Here is a 19,815-nt window from a genome sequence, read left to right on the forward strand (position 1 = left end):
GTACTTAGGATACCATATTCTTTTTTTTAAAAAAATTGATTTTTAGAAAGAGAAGGAGAGAGAAACATAGATGTGAGAGCAAACATTGATTGCTGCCTCCTGCAGCACCCCCTACTGTGGACCAAGTCAGAAACCCAGGCATGTGCCCTGACTGGAAATCGAACTGCAAACTTTCTGTGCATGGGACGATGCCCAACCAACTGAGCCACACTGGCCAGGGCTAGTGTACTGTATTCTGACTTTCTCTCTCCTGGACCAGACCACAAGCTCCTCCCAAGGGACCGGGTTGTTTTATCCCCAGGGCTTGGGAAACATGCCCAGTGTGGCTGCATGAGCTCACCACGCTGAGGATGCCATAGCCGGCTCCGAACTTTTGCCCTTCAGTGGTAGGCAGAATAGTGGTTCTGCTGAACATGTGAAGTGCCAGTTTCCAGAACCTGTGGATGTTATATCTGGCTAAAGGGACTTCACAGGTGTGATTAAATGAAAACTCATGAGACGGAGAGAGCATCCTGGATTATCTGGGTGGGTTTAATGTCATCACTAGGGTCCTTATAAGAGGGAGGCACAGCCCAACATGGTTTGGCTCAGTGGATAGAGCGTCGGCCTGTGGACTGAAGGATCCCGGTTCGATTCTGGTCAAGGGCACATGCCTGGGTTACGGGCTCAATCCCCAGTAGGCAGGTGGTAGCTGATCAGTGATTTTTCTCTCATCATTGATGTTTCTATCTCTCCCTCTCCTTTTCTCTCTGAAATATATATATATATTTATATATACACACTACACACACACACACACACACACACACACACACACTAGAAGCCTGGTGCATGGATTCGTGTACCTATAGGGTCCCTCAGCCTGGCCTGTGCCCTCTCGAAATTTGGGACCCCCTCGGGGAATGTCAGACTGCCAGTTTCAGCCTGATCCCTGCAGGCCAGGCCAAGGGACCGCACTGGTGCATGAATCCATGCACTGGGCTGGTTTCAGCTCTATCCCTCCAGGCCAGGCCGAGGGACCCCACCAGTGCATGAATGTATGCACCGGGCCCCTAGTATGCATATAAGATATTTGGTTCATCTCTTCCCGCCCTCCCACCCTCCCCGCTTCCCTCTGAGATTCATCAGTCTGTTCCATGTTTCCATGCCTGTGCATTGAGCGTCTGCCCCCGGTGGTCAGGGTGTGTCATAGCTACCAGTCGAATGGTTGGACACTTAGCATATTAGACTTTTGTATATAGAGGTGTGTGTGTGTGTGTGTGTGTGTGTGTGTGTGTATGAAAAAAAAATACTACTGTAGCCAGGTGGCTCAGTTGGTTAGAGTTTTGTCCTGTGCACCAAAAGATTTCAGGTTCAGAGGAGGAGAAGATGGCGGCGATATAGGCAGACGCGTCCCAGGTCCTGTCCCGGAGCAAATGGAGAGAGCAGCTGAAACTAATAGCATCCACCCCGAATTGGCGAAATTGCTCAGCTGGTGAGACGGTTTGCAGCCGGGAAGAGCAGAACTCCCCTGGAAAGGTAAAAAAACCAGGGTTTTGGGCAGGAAAGTTTGCCAGGCCTCTGAGCCCAGAGAGTCGGAGTGAGACCGCGTGGCAGACAGCCGCGTCCCTTGGGACAGGCACAGCCCCTGACGGGGGAAAGGAGAACCGTGGGATTCCTGGCGCCGCCTGGGGAATTGAGAGCTGGGTTCTGTGATCACGGAGGACTGAGCCTAAAGGGGGCAGCCTGAAGAGCTGACCAGACCATGCAGTCCCGGTAAGAGAAGAAGCTTTGAGAGCTGGGTTCTGTGATCACGGAGGACTGAGCCTAAAGGGGGCAGCCTGAAGAGCTGACCAGACCATGCAGTCCCGGTAAGAGAAGAAGCTTACAGAAACCGAGCCTTTCCCGTTTCCGCGGCCGGCGTTTGTTTGTTTGTTTTCACTGAATCCTGTTCATGGGACATTTCGGATACAGACACTCACCTGTGCTGAAGAGAGGGAGAGTGTGCGGAGGAGTGGAATCTGGGGAGAGACTGAAGAGAGAGGGGGGCCGGGAGAGGTGGCAGCGAATTGAGTGCTGAGACACCCCTGAGCCCAGGTCTGGGGCAGCCATTCTCTCCGGAGAGTGAGACTCCTCCCCCAAGCCCCCAGGCAAGGAGCACAGCCACACCCAGATTCCACCCTGTAGGAGATCAAGGATTAAAATAATCTGATCAATCCCTGGGAGTTAACAGGGTCTGGCCTATAGAGGGATTTTCAATCCCAGCAACAACACAGCGCCGGTAACTAACTATTACGCAGCCAGCTCTGGGCAGTGAACTTCCACTGGACAGAGAGGCCCTATAGCCTCAGAGGCCAACCCCAGAACACTGCCACCCAGAGGCTGACCCACAAACTGACTCTTTGCTAAACACAAAATAAGGCAGTCTGGGAAACAAATGCGGCCTGCTTTAAAATAAGGACTGTGGTTTACAACACAGAGGAACAGTGTATCACAGGGAAACCCAACACTCTCCTGAATACCTGGCAGGTCTAAGGCGAGCCACACTGAAGAATAGAAGAACCGAAGGACCTTCACTACTGCAATTCTTTTTTTTTCTTTTTTCACCTTTTAACTAAGAAACCAATTTTTTTCTTCTTCTTTTTTTTTCTTTTCTTTTTTTTTTCTTCTTTTTCCATCACCTCATTTTACCCTTTTAACTACTACCTTCTTATTTTTAACCAGTATTATTACTGCTACCATTTTACCATTTTTTAAAGTGCCATTTTATTTTCTCTTTATTTTATTTTGGGATTAGTGTTCTCCATTCTATTTTCATCGTTATATTATTGGTTGTTTCTAGTTTGCATTCATCTCCAGGGAGCTGTTGCTGGAATTTGTTGGGATTAATGGCTGTTCTATAGGAGTATTCTCCTCATATTAAAAGTCTCTTCCCCTCTTCCACTTCATTCTCTCTTTTCGCTCTTTTATTTTCTTTTTTCTCCTTTTTTTTTCTTGTCTTTTCTTTTCTCGCTTTTTTCCCCCCTCCTTTTTCCCAATTTCATTTTTGCACTCCTTTTTTTGGTCCCTACTTTTCTTTTCTTTTTTCTCTTTTATCTTTTTCCCTTCCATCCTCCTTATCCCCTAATTCTCTTAATTCGGGTGGTCACCTTTATTTGGGGTTATTAATATCGTGAATATATTTGTGTATACTGCCGGGTACGTGGTGCCTTGTTGTGTTGTATTTTGTGCCTTTAAATCAACACAGCAGATCGAAGCTACAGCAACCTCCAGAGCACCACACCCTCTGCTGAGGAACAGGAGTGGTATGTGAAGCCTCGCCCCACCAGCCAGAAGAGCCACCTCAGCTGTGAACAGCACACACCAGAGGAGCTGCTGCCAACTGAAGAGCAGCTGCTACCGCAACCGCCCGAAGAGCAACCACAGACCAAGGAGTCACTGCCACCAAGGGAGCAACCACTGAACGACTCAACGTCTAGATATGTCAGTGAGATCAAACATGGGTAGACAAAGAAACCCCCAAAGGAAAGAGGAGGACTCTCCAGAAAAGCAGCTAAGTAATACAGAGGCATGCAACATGACAGACAAAGAATTCAGAATAAGGGTCCTAGAGTGCATAAACCGGATGGAGGAAAAAATCGACATCCTCTGCAAGAAGCAAGAAGAAACAGATGAAAAAATCGATAACATATGGAAGAAGCTAGAAGAAACAGATGAAAAAATCAACAACTTAAGTAAGACCCAAGAAGAAATGAAGAGTGATATAGCTGCAATGAAAAACTCCATTGAAAGTATCAACAGTAGACTAGGAGAAACGGAGGACCGAATTAGTGAATTAGAAGACAAGGAAGCAAAACACACCCAAAATGTACTGCAATTGGAGAAAAAAATTAAAAGACAGGAGGAGAGCCTAAGGGAGCTTTGGGACAACATGAAACGAAACAACATACGAATAATAGGGGTACCAGAACAACAGAAGGATGAACAAGGATTAGAAAACCTATTAGAAGAAATAATATCAGAAAACTTCCCTGAGGTGGGGAAGAAAAAAGTCACACAAGCCCAGAGAGTCCCAAACAAGGTGAACCCGAAAAGACCCACACCAAGACACATCATAATTACCATGGCAAATGTTCAGGACAAAGAGAGAATCTTACAGGCTGCAAGAGAGAGACGGAAAGTTACATACAAGGGATCTCCCATTAGATTGTCAAATGATTTCTCAACAGAAACACATCAGGCCAGAAAAGAATGGACAGAAATTTACAAAGTGATGCAAAGCAAAGGACTGAATCCAAGAATACTCTATCCAGCAAGGCTATCATTCAAACTTGAAGGGGAAATAAGAAGCTTCACAGACAAAAGATTTCAGGTTCAATTCCCAGTCAGGGCACATATCTAGATTTCAGGTTCAGTCCCCAGTTGGGGCATGTACAGGAGGCAGCTAATCGATGTTTCCTTCTCACATTGATGTTTCTCTCTCTCCCTCCCTCCCTCTTTCTCTAAAATCAATAAATGTATCCCCAGGTGAGAATTTAAACAAGAAAGAATAATGAATACTAGTAGCTTCACTTGTGTCGCCCCTTTTATCCCACAAACCCAGGGACTCGCCCTTGGGACTTCTACTTTTGTCCCTGCCCACTTTTTTTTTTTAATATATTTTATTGATTTTTTTTTAAATATATTTCATTGATTTTTCACAGAGAGGAAGGGAGAGAGACAGAGAGTCAGAAACATCGATGACAGAGAAACATCGATCAGCTGCCTCCTGCACATCTCCCACTGGGGATGTGCCTGCAACCAAGGTACATGCCCTTGACTGGAATCGAACCTGGGACCCTTCAGTCCGCAGACCGACGCTCTATCCACTGAGCCAAACCGGTTTTGGCTATTTTATTGATATTTTACAGGGAGGAAGGGAGAGAGACAGAGAGTCAGAAACATCGATGACAGAGAAACATCAATCAGCCGCCTCCTGCACATCTCCTACTGGGGATGTGCCCGCAACCCAGGTACATGCCCCTGACTGGAATCGAACCTGGGACCCCGCAGTCCGCAGGCCGACGCTCTATCCACTGAGCCAAACCGGTTTCAGCAGTCCCTGCCCACTTTTCACACATTAAGGCCCTCAGTGTGCCAGGCCCCGTGCCAGGTACTGGGGACCCAGTGAGGAGTAACAGCAGACATGAACCCTATTCTCATGAGGCTCACAGAGAAACCGTAGCAGGAACCAAATGACAACTCACTGTGTTGATGAGGGAGCACTTGAAGCTGGTGTAACAAAGACACCCCAAGAAAAGAAAACTAGATCTAATTTAATTTCTCTCACTTAACAGTGTGTAGTTGAGCTGTTCATCAACAGCTTTGCTTTTATCAAAATGTAGGTTTGAGATCTATCTGGTCCTGAGAAAATGGGAAAGGAGAGGGAGGGAGAGGGAAGGTCTGGCAGCAGAAGTGGTTGGGGGAATATGGGCTGTCGCGTGTGTCCTTCCAAAAAATGGGAAAGGAGTTTTCCCTGAGCTAAAGGAAGAAGGGAACTTGGGATGCTGGGAAACCGTTAGCCTTGTCCACCACTGCAGCTATACTGCTATAGCAAAGAGAAAACGTGTTTGTTGTTGTTTTTTTAATTTTTTTAAATTCTTTATTAGTTAAGGTATTACAAATGTGTCCTTATCCCCCCCCATTAAGCCCTCCCCCCCAACTCATGTTCTCATCCCCCCTGTTGTCCATGTCCATTGGTTTGGCTTAGATGCATGCATACAAGTCCTTTGGTTGAATGAGAAAACGTTTTGAAAGCCTGTCGTTGGAGAGTTTGAGCTAGTCAGGGAGATCGCCGATGGCTTGGCTGAAGAAGTGATGTGAGATTTGAAAGTTGGGCGGACGTTAACTAGGTGAAGAGGGGCTGGAAGGGTGTTCCAGGCAGAGGGAACGGCGTTGACAAAGCCCAGTGGAGGAGGATGGCCAGGTGGCTGTGCTGAGGGACTAAACGTTGTGCGCTTACTGCCACCTAGTGGCCACATCTCTTTCCTACATCAGCGCTGAAATTCTGAACTCGCTACAGGTCCCCAGCTTGGCTGAACCAGAGATGGCAAAGATGAGAGAAATGTAGGAAGGCAGGGCTGAGGCGCCAGCCAGGCTGCCCTTTGTTAGAATGACGTCTGAGCTGGGGATGTGTTTTTCAGAGAGAAGCCTGACAAGTTAGGTCCTGGCTTCATGGACATTAGAGTCTAAGAAGGGCCCTGGCCAGTTTGGCTCAGTAGATAGAGCATCGGCCTATGGACCAAAGGGTCCCGGGTTCGATTCCAGTCAAAGGCACATACCTTGGTTGCAGGCTCCTCCCCAGCCCGAGCCCTGGTCAGGTGCATGCAGGAGGCAACCAGTTGATGTGTTTCTCTCTCATCGGTGTTTCTCTGTCTTTCCCTCTCTCTCCCACTCCTCCTAAAAATCAATGGAAAAATATCCTCTGATGAGGATTAACAACAACAAAAAAATAAAAAATAATATTAGCCCTAGCTTGTTTGGCTCAGTGGATAGAGTGTTGGCCTGTGGACTGAAGGGTCCTGGGTTTGATTCTGGTCAAGGGCACATGCCTGAGTTGCAGGCTCGATCCCCAGTGTGGGGCGCACAGGAGGCAGCCAATCAATGATTCTCTCATCATTGATGTTTCTCTCTCTCCCTCTCCCTTCCTCTCTGAAATCAATAAAAATATATTAATAATAATAATAGTTTAAAAATAATCTAAGAAGGATTTTCTGCAAAAGCCTTAGTTACACTCTCCGCATAGGCCCGTATCCCCCTTAACCTGCGTTAAGAATTTGCTTGCTTTGTTTCTCTCTAGGGCACTAAAACACTGTAACAGCTGTTCTCAAACGCCATTGTTTACATAGCCAGTTATTTTAAACGAAGCCCAAATAAGTTGATTTTTCAGACGAGCTAGAGCCTGCCTGCTTGGCATGCGCCATGGAGTCCATGAGAAAGGCATCGATGTCGACAGATGGAAACAGAACCTAAATTAATGGATTCAGAAGACACTGTGCGTGTAGCCCGGCCTTGGAAGACGAGAGGCAAGACAAGGAGAGCAAACAGGCTGCGCTAGTCTTAGCGCAACCGTGAGGACAGCCAAGAGCACAGCCCCAAGCAGACCAACTGAAGTTTATTGTGTCCATACCAAGGCTCAAGGTTCTACTACGCACACGCTACTTGCTGTTGCCATGGCAACGGACCCCCGCTTAACGAAAATGACGGTTCAAGCAAATGAAGCTGAGATTTTTTATTTTTTTTGAGAGTGTAGAAGGCAAGGAGGAGGGGGGAGAGGGAAACATCGATGTGAGAGAGATATTGATTGGTTGCCTCCCGCAGGCACTGCAGCAGGGCCAGGGATCAGACCTGCAACTGAGGTATGTACCCTTGACCGAGAATGAACCCTCGACCCTTTGCTCCGCAGCCCGATGCTCTAACCGCTGAGCATCCGGCCAGGGCTACTAGGTCCATCTGTGTTTACCTTCAGGGGAGGTGTGAGGAGCCATTTAAGGAGTTTGCTTGGGAACCAGATGTGACGCCACGACGGGAATGACATCACTGAGTTCCTTAAGAGGTGAGCTGGAGCATTGGGACAAAGACTCAAACTTCCCTCAGATCCTGAGACTTTTTATTTAAAATGTTCTTTTTTTTAATTTTTTTTTTTTTTTTTTTAGAGAGAGGAAGAGTGGAGGAGAGAGAAACTGATGAGAGAGAATCATTGATCCGCTGCCTCCTGCATGCCCCCTACTGAGGATCACACCCCGAAACCCGGACATGTGGAATCCAGCGGTGACCTCTTGTTGCTCAACCAACTGAGCTACACGGGCCAGTGCAAAACCACCAGACTTTGCTAGAAACCTGTTACACAGGAGCTAACACCTACTGGGCATTGACTACGGGTCAGTCGCCGTTTAAAATGCTTCCGCGCCATGCCCACCTAACCCTGCACAGGTCCTAAGCGGTGAGTAGCAACAAAGCGCCCGTTTCACAGCCACGGCAGGCGAGGCATAGAAGGTCCCTTTCCCCCGGGCACACGGTGGGTGAGCAGCAGCGCTGGGATTGGAACCCAGGCCTTCTGGCGAGGAATGCGCTCTCCCAGATCTGGGAGGCCCTGGAGCAGTGGTTCTCAACCTTCCTAAGGCCGCCGCCCTTTAATACAGTTCCTCATGTTGTGGTGACCCCCAACCATAAAATTATTTCCGTTGCTACTTCATCACTGTAATGTTGCTACTGTTATGAATCGGCATGTAAATATCTGATATGCAGGATGTATTTTCAGGGGTCGCGACCCACAGGTTGAGAACCGCTGGGGCCGGAGGAATGACCCATTGGAAGAGGCGTGCCCCGGACAGAGGTTGTTATTACTGTGATGGGGGGAAGCGGGGCTCAGCTGGGCTCAGCCGGGAGGCCGGCCGCCCTACTGCCTCTCTGCCCCTCTGCGAAGTCTTCTCACGCCGCAGGGTGCAGCTCCAGGCCTCCCGGGCTCCGGTCGGACGCTCGCCGCCAGCTGCGCCACTCCCAGCCCACCAGCGCGGCCAGCGAGATGAGCACCAGGCCGGCCAGCACCAGGCGCACCACGTTGCCCTTGGTGTAGTCCATGGAGCCAGAGCCTGCGGGCCGGTGGGGGAGGCGGGCGGTCAGCATCCCCACCCGAGGTCCCTAACCTCCAGGGTGAAGTGGGGACCCAACTCCCTCCAAGTTGAGGAGGGTCGATGAGGGGGACGAAGGAGCGGGAGAGCTCCACTGCTGGGTCAGAGGGAGGAGGCTGGGGGCGGGGACTCCTGGGTCTGAGGGAGGAGGGGGCTGGGGGCGGGGCCTCCTGGGTCGGGAAGGAGGTGGATTGGCTGGGGGCGGGGCCTCCTGGGTCAGGGGGGAGGTGGATTGGCTGGGGGGCGGGGACTCCTGGGCCTGAGGAGGAGCTGGGGGCGGGGCCTCCTGGGTCGGGGGGAGGTGGATTGGATGGGGGCGGTGCCTCCTGGGTCGGGGGGAGGTGGATTGGATGGGGGGCGGGGCCTCCTGGGTCGGGGGAGGTGGATTGGATGGGGGCGGGGCCTCCTGGGTGGGGAGGAGGTGGATTGGATGGGGGTGGGGCCTCCTGGGTCGGGGAGGAGGTGGATTGGATGGGGGCGGGGCCTCCTGGGTCTGAGGGAGGAGGGGCTGGGGGCCTGGGTTACTGGGTCTGAGGGAGGAGGGGCAGGGGGCGGGGCCTCCTGGGTGGGGGGGGGAGGTGGATTGGATGGGGCGGGGCCTCCTGGGTCAGGGGGAGGTGGATTGGATGGGGCGGGGCCTCCTGGGTCGGGGAGGAGGTGGATTGGCTGGGGGCGGGGCCTCCTGGGTCGGGGGGAGGTGGATTGGATGGGGGCGGGGCCTCCTGGGTCAGGGGGGAGGTGGATTGGCTGGGGGCGGGGCCTCCTGGGTCGGGGAGGAGGTGGATTGGATGGGGGCGGGGCCTCCTGGGTCGGGGGGAGGTGGATTGGATGGGGGCGGGGCCTCCTGGGTCGGGGAGGAGGTGGATTGGATGGGGCGGGGCCTCCTGGGTCGGGGAGGAGGTGGATCGGCTGGGGGCGGGGCCTCCTGGGTCGGGGAGGAGGTGGATTGGCTGGGGGCGGGGCCTCTGGGTCAGGGGGGAGGTGGATTGGCTGGGGGCGGGGCCTCACCCTCCAGGCTGACCACCAGCGGGTCGCTGCGCGGGGACAGCACGTAGGGCGCGGCGGGCGTGTGGTAGTAGCAGGTGTAGGTGCCCGCGGCCTGCGCGCGGGGCAGCGGGAAGTCGGCCCACGGCTGCTCCGACTCGCGGAACTGCACCGGCGTCGGCTCGTCCGCGCGGTACAGCGCGAAGCTCATGTTGCGCGCGCGGCCGGTGCAGCGCAGGCTCACGGGGGCGCCGGGCGCCCGGGGTCCGGGCAGCGCCTCCAGCGACGGGCGCGGCAGCAGGTCTGCGAGGCGGGAGGACGGGCGGGAGCGGGTAGGCGCCGCCCTGGCCCGGGTTCCCGCCCTCCGTCCTCTCCCCGGGAGCGCCCCTGCCCCCCGCCGGGGCCTGAGATTCCTCCCCGCCGGCTCCGCTCTCCCCGCGCCCCCGGGGCAGGTCCCCGACCTCCTCTCCCCGCGCCCGTGACCCTCCCCGGGCCTCCACCCGGCACCGCCGCTCCCTGCTGTGCGGGCGGCGCTGTCCTGCGCGCGGGGGGCTGTTTGGCAGCACCTGCGGGCTCTCCCCTGGGCAGGTCCCGGGTCCAGCCAAGCTCCGGGGGGCTCCGGTTGAAAATTTCCTCGTTCCCTCCCGGCCTCCCTTTCCGCCGTGTGTGCACGCCTGGCCTGCCCCTGCCGGTCTGATCGCCCCTGCCCCCCCGCCCCCTCCCTCACCCACCCGAGGCGCCCTCCCCGCCTCCGGGCTCACCTGTCACCATCAGTTCCAGGGCGTCGCTGGAGTGGGACCACCCCCGGTGGTTGTGGTACTGGCAGCGGTAGCTGCCCCCCTGGGCCTCGGTCACCGCCTCCAGGAAGAACCGGGCCAGCGCCAGGGACTCGTCCGGGTAGTGGTCCTGCACCGGGGAGACCTCTCCCGACTTGGAGAGCACAAACCTCCAGGCGGGCTGGGGTGCCCGGCAGGTCAAAGTCACGTTGGTGCCGGGGGTCACAACTGCGGCCGGCTGAGCCGCCAGTGACGGCTTGGGGAGCTTGGGGGGTGAGGTTGGGGGGGCTGAATAAGTGGGCTGCCTGGGCTTGGGGTATGGGAGTGGCAAGGGGTTGGGGCGCCTGATCTCGGGGTAAGAGCGTGAGGGGAATGGAGGAAAGGGCCTGGGGCCCCTGATTTCGGGGTAAGGGAGTGAGGGGAATGGAGGAAAGGGCCTGGGGCTCCTGATTTCGGGGTAAGGGAGTGAGGGGAATGGAGGAAAGGGCCTGGGGCTCCTGATTTCGGGGTAAGGGAGTGAGGGGAATGTAGGAAAGGGCCTGGGGCCCCTGATTTCGGGGTAAGAGCGTGAGGGGAATGGAGGAAAGGGCCTGGGGCGCCTGATTTCGGGGTAAGGGCTTGAGGGGAATGTAGGAAAGGGCCTGGGGCGCCTGATTTCAGGGTAAGGGCGTGAGGGGAATGTAGGAAAGGGCCTGGGGCGCCTGATTTCGGGGTAAGAGCGTGAGGGGAATGGAGGAAAGGGCCTGGGGCTCCTGATTTTGGGGTAAGGGAGTGAGGGGACTGGAGGCAAGGGCCTGGGAAACTTGATCTTGGGGTAAGAGGGTGGGAGGAATGGAGGCATGGGGTTGGGGCGCCTGATCTCGGGGTAAGGGGGTGGGAGGGATGGAGGCAAGGGCCTGGTGGGCCAGCTGGGCCTAGGTGGTGGGGTCCCGGGGAATGAGTCTAGGGAGAAGGAAGCTAGGCCCCCCCTGTGCCTGGGCCTGTCCTTGGGGAACAAGGTGCGGGGGTTTGAATACATGGGCGGCCTGGGTCCTTGGGCTTCCTGGGTGCCTGCAGACATGGAGGGGAAGCTGGGGTGAGAGGAGCGTTGCCTGGACAACCACAGTCCCTTCCTCAGCCTGGGTTCCCTCCCAGGAGCCAGGCATTAACTCCCACCTGTCCTCCACGTGTGGGTTGTTGTTGGTGGTGGTGGTGTGTGTGTGTGTGTGTGTGTGTGTGTGTTTAAATATTTTTTAAAATTGACTTCAGAGAGAGAGAGAGAAACATCAGTGATGAGAGAGAATCATGGATCGGCTGCCTCCAGCTCGCCCCACACTGGGGATCAAGCCCGCAACCCAGGCATGTGCCCTGACAGGAAATGGAACCGGGGCCGCCTCCTGGTTCACGGGTCCACGCTCACCCACTGAGCCCCTCTGGCTGGGCTCCTCCCCGTTTTTCAAACATCATGTCAAGGAGTTGGGTCCCAGAAACCTGTCATTTTTAACTGTTCTCCGGAATATTTGTAACGCATCCAGCGTAACTCAACAGCTGCCAAACTTGCTCTCAGGTTCGAGGGAGGAGGGGATGTTGGATCTCCACCTCACACCCTTTCCCAAAACAATTTCCAATTAATTAAAGACCCACATGTTGCCGAAACCGGTTTGGCTCAGTGGATAGAGCGTCAGCCTGCGGACTGAAGGGTCCCAGGTTCGATTCCGGTCAAGGGCATGTACCTGGGTTGCGGGCACATCCCCAGTAGGAGATGTGCAGGAGGCAGCTGATCGATGTTTCTCTCTCATCGATGTTTCTGACTCTCTATCTCTCTCCCTTCCTCTCTGTAAAAAATCAATAAAATATATTAAAAAAAAAAGACCCACATGTATTTTAAACAATAAAAGTATCAGAAGAAAATGCAGGAAAATATATTTGTCCTGGGGGAGAGAAGGCTGTCTTAAAATACTAAATGAAAAATTCGGAAGGAATAAGGCTAGTAAATTTGACCTCTCTGACATTTTCAAGTCGTGTCTGAGGAAAGTCAAATCAATCGGAGCACTGGCTGAAATGACTTACTCATAAATGATGTAGAGTAAGAGTATAGACCAGTGATGGCGAACCTTTTGAGCTCGGCGTGTCAGCATTTTGAAAAACCCTAACTTAACTGTGGTGCCGTGTCACATATAGATATAGACATTTTTTGATCTTTGCAACCATAGTAAAACAAAGATTTATATTTTTGATATTTATTTTATATATTTAAATGCCATTGAACAAAGAAAAATCAACCAAAAAAATGAGTTCGCGTGTCACCTCTGACACGCGTGTCATAGGTTCGCCAACACTGGTATAGAAAGAGCCCTGCCGGTGTTGCTCAGTGGTTAAAGCGTTGGCCCTGAACACCGCAGGGTCAAGGGCATGTACCTGGGTTGCAGGTTCAATCCCCCATCACCCCGGGGGCAGGTTCAGGAGGCAACCAATCTATGTGTCTTTCTCACATGGATGTTTCTCTCTCTCTCCCCTCCTTCCCTCTCTTCCACTCTCTCTAAAAACCAATGGGAAAAATATTCTCGGGTGAGGATTAATAAACAAACAAAAGGAGAGTCTAGAGAAAGAACTCCAAGGCCAACCCAATTGAAAGTTGGGTAAAACATATGACGAGGCGTTTCCCAGAACAGGAAGTACAGTTGACCAATACACGTGTGGTGGTGCTGGGAAGGACTGTCCAACCTTACTAGCAATCATTTAAAAAACCAGAACAGGCCCTAGCTCTGTCGCACAGGTGGTCAGAGTGCCATCCCAATATGCCAAGGTTGCCGGTTCGATTCCCAGTCAGGGCACATACAATAATCAACCCATGAATGCATAAGTGGAACAACAAATCAGTGTCTTCTCTTTCTCTAAATCTCTCTCTCACTTTAAAAACCCATTTAAAAATTAAAACAAAGTCCCTGGCTGGTGCTGCTAAGTGGTTAGAGCATCGTCAAGGGCATATACCTAGGTTAAAGGTTTGATTGTGGGGGAGGCAACCCATCAATGTGTTCCTCTCACATCAATATTTCTCTCTACCCCCAGCCCTTCCTCCCTCCCTTCCACTCTCTCTAAAGCAGTGGTTCTCAACCTTCCTAAGGCCATGACCCTTTAATACAGTTCCTCATGTTGTGGTGACCCCCGATTTCATTGTTACAAATTGAACATAATGAAAGCATAGTGATTCATCACAAAAACAATATGTAATTATATATGTGTTTTCCGATGGTCTTAGGCGACCCCTGTGAAAGGGTTGTTCGACCCCCAAAGGGGTCGCGGCCCACAGGTTGAGAACCGCTGATCTAAAGATTAATGGGAGAAATATCCTGAGGGGAGAGTTAACAACAACAAGAAAAAATGGAAACAACAGTAAGATATATTTGAGGATCCGGTTTTAAACAACGGCAGTATTCCACGTGGGTGAAGGCCCTTAGGTGCACTGAGTGTGCCTTGTGAGAAGGCAATTTGCCAGTTTCTGTCAAGATACACAAAGAGGCCCTAGCCAGCCTGGCTCAGTGGACAGAGCGTCGGCCCACGGGCGTAAGCGTCCCGGGTTCGACTCCAGTCAAGGGCACATGCCCCAGTTGCACATGAAAAAGCTCAACCAGAAGCATTCCCTACAGCACTGGTGGGGAGGGGGGAACTGGAAACAACCTAAATATACATCAGGAGGACCAAGCAAATGAGAATCCAGCCATACCATGGCAAGTGCTTAAATGACAGCAGTTAAAAGGGGGGCGGGGGGAGCCCTACCTAGTTTGGCTCAGTGGATAGAGTGTTGGCCCGTGGACTGAGGGTCCCGGGTTCGATCGAGGTCAAGGGCATGTACCTCTGTTGCAGGCTTGATCCCGGGCCCTGGTTGGGGTGTGTGCAGGAGGCAACCAATCGATGTGTCTCTCTCACATCCATGTTTCTCTCTGTGTGTGTGTCTCCCCCGCCCCCCCTTTCCACTGTCTAAAAAAATCAATGGAAAAATATACTCGAGTGAGGATTAACAAAAAATAAAATAAAAGCGGGGGGAGGGAGGTGGAGGAAGAGCTAGCTAAATGACATGGAAATATCTCCAAGAGGGATTGTAAAGTGGAAAATGTAAGATGCAGAACAGAGTGAGTCACGAAACATCAAGTTTTCCTTGGCAGGAAAACCAAGAAGTATGTAAATACGCGTATGTGTTTGAATGCTTGGAAATTTTCGGGAAGGATTCAGAGATTATTTAAGGAAGAGGAGGAAGGGGAAGAGAGAGACTGTTTATATGTCCTCCAGCAATGATTGGATTTTTTTTTTTAAGACCAGGAATATATTTTTGCTTTGTCTTTTAAACATCGTAATTCAAAATAAACTGATAGCTTATGTATTAATGGTTTTCCAGGTGGTTCTTATTTGAAATTTGAGTGTTGTGGGTGGGGGGAGGTTTGAGAGAAAGGAGAGATCTCACTTTCAGAAGATCTGGAAAGAGACCCAAGGCTACTTCAGAGTGAGGGATCCTCCTTTCTAAATAAGGGAATAATTAGTGCTGCCAGAAACTCTATCTCTCGAGCCCTGTGCTCTGCCAAATTCTGAGCCTCGGGTTTGACACACGTGGTGCTATTAAATCCTCACGCTGGCCCATTTCACAGAGAAGGAAACTGAGTCTTCGCGTGCCGTGGCCTGTTCCAGCTCATAAGTGAATACAACGGCGAAAGTGCCATTCCAGTTTAGATCTCTTTAGCTCCAGAGTTCATGGTCTCACCACTCACCTGTGCTGGTCACTGAAGGGAGTGAGAAGGAAAGAAAGAGAGAGGGAGGAGGAGGGAGAGAACGAAGGAAATCTTGGGGTGAGGTGGGCACCAAAAATAAAATATGAGCAGCTGGAAATGGGGTGTCAGCAACATGGGGGGGTGTACTCACCATTCGAAGTGACGCCTGTGTGGCACAGAGGCCCTGTGGAAGGTTGAGGGGCTCGGTCTTGTCAAAGCCCCACGCCAGTGACCACCCCGGAATCTAAGTCCCCAGGCCCTTTTTCTTCTGGGTGAATCCCGGCCACACTTCCTCCTCTCCCGGTAGAAAGACTTCCGATCCCCACCTGCTCAAGCCAGAAATCTGGACCCAGGACCCCTTGCCTCTGTACCCAAGAGGTAAGCCCTTGGACTCCGCCTTTTGCAGGAGACAGTCATCTGAGCCCAGAGGTTCTCCGTGATGGGGTTCAGGAGTCTGGGCCTCAGCTCCCCCTGTTCCCAGGGATCCAGGTGTCCTGGCTTCCACCTCCCCACCCACCTCAGAATCCGGGACTTGATACTCCCTTGTCCCCAGGAGTCCAGGCGTCTAGCTCTCTCCTGCCTCAGAGAATCCTGCCCCCAACTTCCTCTTCTTCCAGGAACCGGGGGATTCGGGGACCCTGTGTTCTCTTGCTTCAGGACCCCAGGGGTCTGGGCCCCCCTCTTGTCCCCCATTATTCTGGCCTGGAGTTCTGAACCCTCAGCTAATTCTGCCTGATCACCCTGCACCTGCCCCCAGGGAGACGCAGTAGTTCGGTCCCTTGCTCCCACCCTCCTCGCTAGGTGTCTGGGTCCCCAGAGCCTGTCTTTCTGTAACCCCAGCCCCGCTAGGGACCCAGAGAGAGGGCGTGGGGTAGCTCACACGAGAGGGCCAACAGCTGGAGGACCAGTACCAGGGCCATGGTGGGCAGGTCTGGCTGGAGCTGGAGCAGAAGGCAGGGCTCAGCCAGGCCCTCTCACCTCCCAGGAAGTGAGGCAACATCAGAAAGTCAGAGTCAGAACCCTGTTGAGGGAGGGGAGCGAGGCCGGAGGGGGGGGGCCGGAGGACTGTGTCACAGCCCCATGGTGCTGTGGGAAAAGTTGGATTGGGGCAGGCATAACTCGTGTTCATTAATTAAAGTTTAAAAGCAATTAGCACCTGATCTGTGCCAGACCCTGCTGCGTGATTCTGGGGCACAGAGAGGAGTCAAGACCCGGTTGCTGCCTTCCAGCAGCTCCCAGTCTGATGGGAAGACAGGTGCGGACCAGGCCAGTTTAAAAAGAAGTGATGTGCGCTGTGATGGAGATGGAGACCCCCCAGGGCACGGTGAGCGTCCACGGAAGACCCCTGTGATGAGAGTTAGGGTTTCAGGACGAACTGATTTTGAGCTGAGACCTCAAATGAAAACTCGGTCATTCGACCTCTCCCAGCCTCCACTTCCCCATCTGTAAAATGGGCTTTCACGGGTAAACTATGAAATGAGGACTACTGCAGTCCGCCTTGGGTGAGCCGCAGCAGCAGGAGTGGGGAGAAGTTACTCCTCTAGAGCGATGTCTAGGCTGCGAGAGAGAAAAGAGGGCGGCGGCAGGTGGCAGGTGTGCAAGACGGACTTGCCCTTAAAAGAGGAACGCCGCCGCCGCCGCCGCCGCCGCAGATTTCTGTTCTGCGCCAGTGCGCACGCGCGGAATCCTGGGCTTCTTGGGTACCCGGACCACAACTCCCAGAGTGCTCCGCGCCCTTGTCGCTGCCTAGGATCGCCGTTCTGCGCCAGTGCGCACGCGCAGACTCAGACCGGGAGCAGGGACTACAATACCCAGGGTGCTCCGCGCCCTCGCCGCCGCCGCCGCCGCCGCCGAGACCAAGATGGCCGGGAGTAAGTTCTGGTGCAGCTGGAGCGCGGGGCGCGGAGCGAACCCGGGCGGTGCGGGGCTGGGGCGCGGCGGTGCCCCCGTGGAGGCGGTGGGGTCGTGGGCGGAGGGGGTCGCCGAGGTCACGAGAGGGCTCCTCCAGGGCCGGGGTGGCGCGCGAGGGCCAGAGGTCACCGCGGGCATTCCCTGCGGAGTGACCTGCCCGCACACCCCTCCAGGACTCGCCACCTTCATCAGGGATTCCTGGGCCAAGGAGCCGGTGCTGGTCGCGTCCTGCGTCATCGGGAGCCTCTGTGCGTGAGGGCGAGCGTGCGTCACCCCCTCCGGCGTCGCGCCCCAAAGGTCCCGGGGCCCCTCCGGGGTTCCGTCCTGACCCCCGGCCCCTGGCCGCCCTCGTTCCGCCTCCCCTCCCACCTGTGTGTCAGCACCCTCTCGGGGTCCCCTGGCCTCCCCCAGCCCTGATACTATGACCCCTTCCCCACCCCGAGGGCCACAGTCCCTTTCTTTTTCTTCTTTTTTTTTTTTTTATAATTGATTGGCTGCCTCCTGCACGCCCCCTACTGGGAATCGAGCCTGCAACCCGGGCATGTGCCCTTGACCGGAATTGAACCTGGGACCCCTTGGCTCTATCCACTGAGCCACACCGGCCATGGCCACAACCCCTTTCAAGGAGGGGTGCCCAGCCCTGGCTGCGCAGGAAAACCCGTGAGCAATAATGTCCGAATCCTCCCGCCTTCTCCCTCACACCCCCCCCCCCCCCAGACTTCAGTGTGCGCCCCATTGCGACCCTCTGCTCTGGGACAGGGTTGCACATACTTGAAGGTGCCCGGGGGCCACTTGGGGGCGCGGGTCCCCGTTCGATTCAGGTCAAGGGCATGCACCTCGGCTGTGGGCTCCTCCCCCCCGGCGGGGTGCATGCAGGAGGCACCCAATCCATGTGTTTCTCTCACGTTGATGTTCCTGTCTTTCCCTCTCTCTTCTACTTTCTAAAAATCAATGGAAAAATGTCCTTGGGTGAGGATTTAAAAAATGTTAAAAAAAAAAAGAAAAAAAAGCAGGCTCAGATTCAGGGCAGGGGGAGCGTGGGCTACTGCCCTTCAGTGTCCCCAGGTCTTGTCAGCGCTGTGTCTGCAGGCCATGGGGCCAGGTTCTTAGAAGACAGCTGTCCCGTTAGCCAGGAAGCAGCCCTTGAAAGGCTAGACTTACTATGACAAAGGTATATAGAATGTCTGGCGTGTTGAAACGACAATTTGGATATACCAGGTTAAATACACCTTAAAAATTATCCTGCTTTGCCCTTGCCGGTTGGGCTCAGCAGATAGCGCGTGGCCTGTGGGCTGAGGGGTTTGATTCCCGTCAAGGGCACTGGCTTGTAACCTCGGTTGCAGGCTCCACCCCGGCCTTGGTCTGGGAGGCAACCAATCAATGATGTGTCTCTCCCCCTCCCATGCACTCTCCCTAAAAATAAATAAAACCAAAGAGAAAAATATCCTGGGGTGAGGACTAACAAAAAATATATATACTAGAGGCCCAGTGCACAAATTCGTGCACTGGTGGGGTCAGGCTGGCCTGCCCCTGATTGGGGTGGATTTGGGGGGAGCTGGCCCCCCCCCTCGCATGTTAAACTCCCAGTTGAGGGGACAATTTGCATATTAGCCTTTGATTATATAGGCTATCTAACTTGTGGCTATTATAAATGTCACATGTCAGTGTTGGCCCAGAGCAGTGATGGCGAACCTATGACACACTCATTTTTTTGGTTGATTTTTGTTAAATGGCATTTAAATATATAAAATAAATATAAAAAATATGTGTTTTACTATGGTTGCAAATATCAAAAAAATTCTGTATGTGACATGGCACCAGAGTTAAGTTAGGGTTTTTCAAAATGCTGACACACCGAGCTCAAAAGGTTCACCATCACTGTCCTAGAGTGTCCCTTTCTGTGCCCTGCCCCACCCCCTGGCTCCCAGGACTCCTGGCTCCCACCCTGGTGGACCGTTCCTGTGCCGCCCTCTCCCTCAGGTTCCCCTGGAACATTTCCAAGACACTCCCCCACCTCGTGCTCCGGGACCCCCACCCCACCCCCCTCTGTGCCCTCTAGGTCCCACATACTTGAGTGCTTGGCTCGCAGCCCCACCTCCAAAAAAATGATAAACCCTTCTGAGAAGTGGAGACCCTGGGGTGCCCAGGGGCCTCCTGGAGGTGCTGTACCCCCCCATGCGCCTCCCCCCATGCACTCAGCCCCCACTTTGCCAGGGTTTGGCTTCTGCCCCTCCCCCTTCCAGAGCCATCTTCCCGGGCCTCACCCCCGTGTCTCCACAGCTTTGCTTCTGCCCTTCGTCAGCCCCTTCACCAAGTACGCCATCATGATCAACAAGGCCACGCCCTACAACTACCCAGGTGAGTGGGGCTGGCAGTCTCCCTGGCTTCCCAGGTCTCTAGGTCTGTGTCCCTGATGCTCTGACCCTCCCTCTCCTGTCTTCCCTCCCCTGGGGCCCCAGTTCCTTTGAATGTTCACTGAAGGGCCAGCCCGTCTCTGGGGCCCTGGAGATCAGCTGGTCTCACTGGTCCGCCCTCCTGTCCCTCAGTGCCCGTCCGAGATGATGGGAACATGCCCGACGTGCCCAGCCACCCCCAGGACCCCCAGGGCCCAAGCCTGGAGTGGCTGAAGAAACTGTGAACACCCCCACTTTTCTACCCCCCCCCCCCGACTGACAGGGAGGTCCCCTCCCCGGTGGCCAATAAAATGTGAAAACCGACCCCCGAGTCCAGTGTGTGTGATTAGAGGTGGAGCAGCAG

General features: G+C 53.8%; 2 protein-coding genes across 2 annotated transcripts; one reads left to right on the top strand and one right to left on the bottom strand.

Annotated features, from left to right (window-relative positions):
• Positions 1–7,617: 7,617 nt before the first annotated feature.
• Positions 7,618–16,067, bottom strand: OSCAR (osteoclast associated Ig-like receptor; the record flags this gene model as incomplete). Its single annotated transcript, XM_081107387.1, has 4 exons — positions 7,618–8,609; positions 9,657–9,935; positions 10,394–10,757; positions 16,059–16,067. The coding sequence occupies 4 exons, from the start codon at positions 16,065–16,067 to the stop codon at positions 8,449–8,451; spliced, it is 813 nt and encodes a 270-aa protein (XP_080963513.1). The 3' UTR covers positions 7,618–8,448.
• A 312-nt stretch (positions 16,068–16,379) lies between these two features.
• On the top strand, positions 16,380–19,775 carry NDUFA3 (NADH:ubiquinone oxidoreductase subunit A3). The gene is made up of 4 exons (XM_081108735.1): positions 16,380–17,018; positions 17,232–17,306; positions 19,339–19,416; positions 19,605–19,775. The coding sequence occupies exons 1-4, from the start codon at positions 17,009–17,011 to the stop codon at positions 19,694–19,696; spliced, it is 255 nt and encodes an 84-aa protein (XP_080964861.1). The 5' UTR covers positions 16,380–17,008; the 3' UTR covers positions 19,697–19,775.
• The last annotated feature ends 40 nt before the right edge of the window (positions 19,776–19,815 follow it).

Source organism: Myotis nattereri (genome assembly GCF_964212035.1).
Source record: "Myotis nattereri genome assembly, chromosome: 15".
NCBI classification, from domain to species: domain Eukaryota; kingdom Metazoa; phylum Chordata; class Mammalia; order Chiroptera; family Vespertilionidae; genus Myotis; species Myotis nattereri.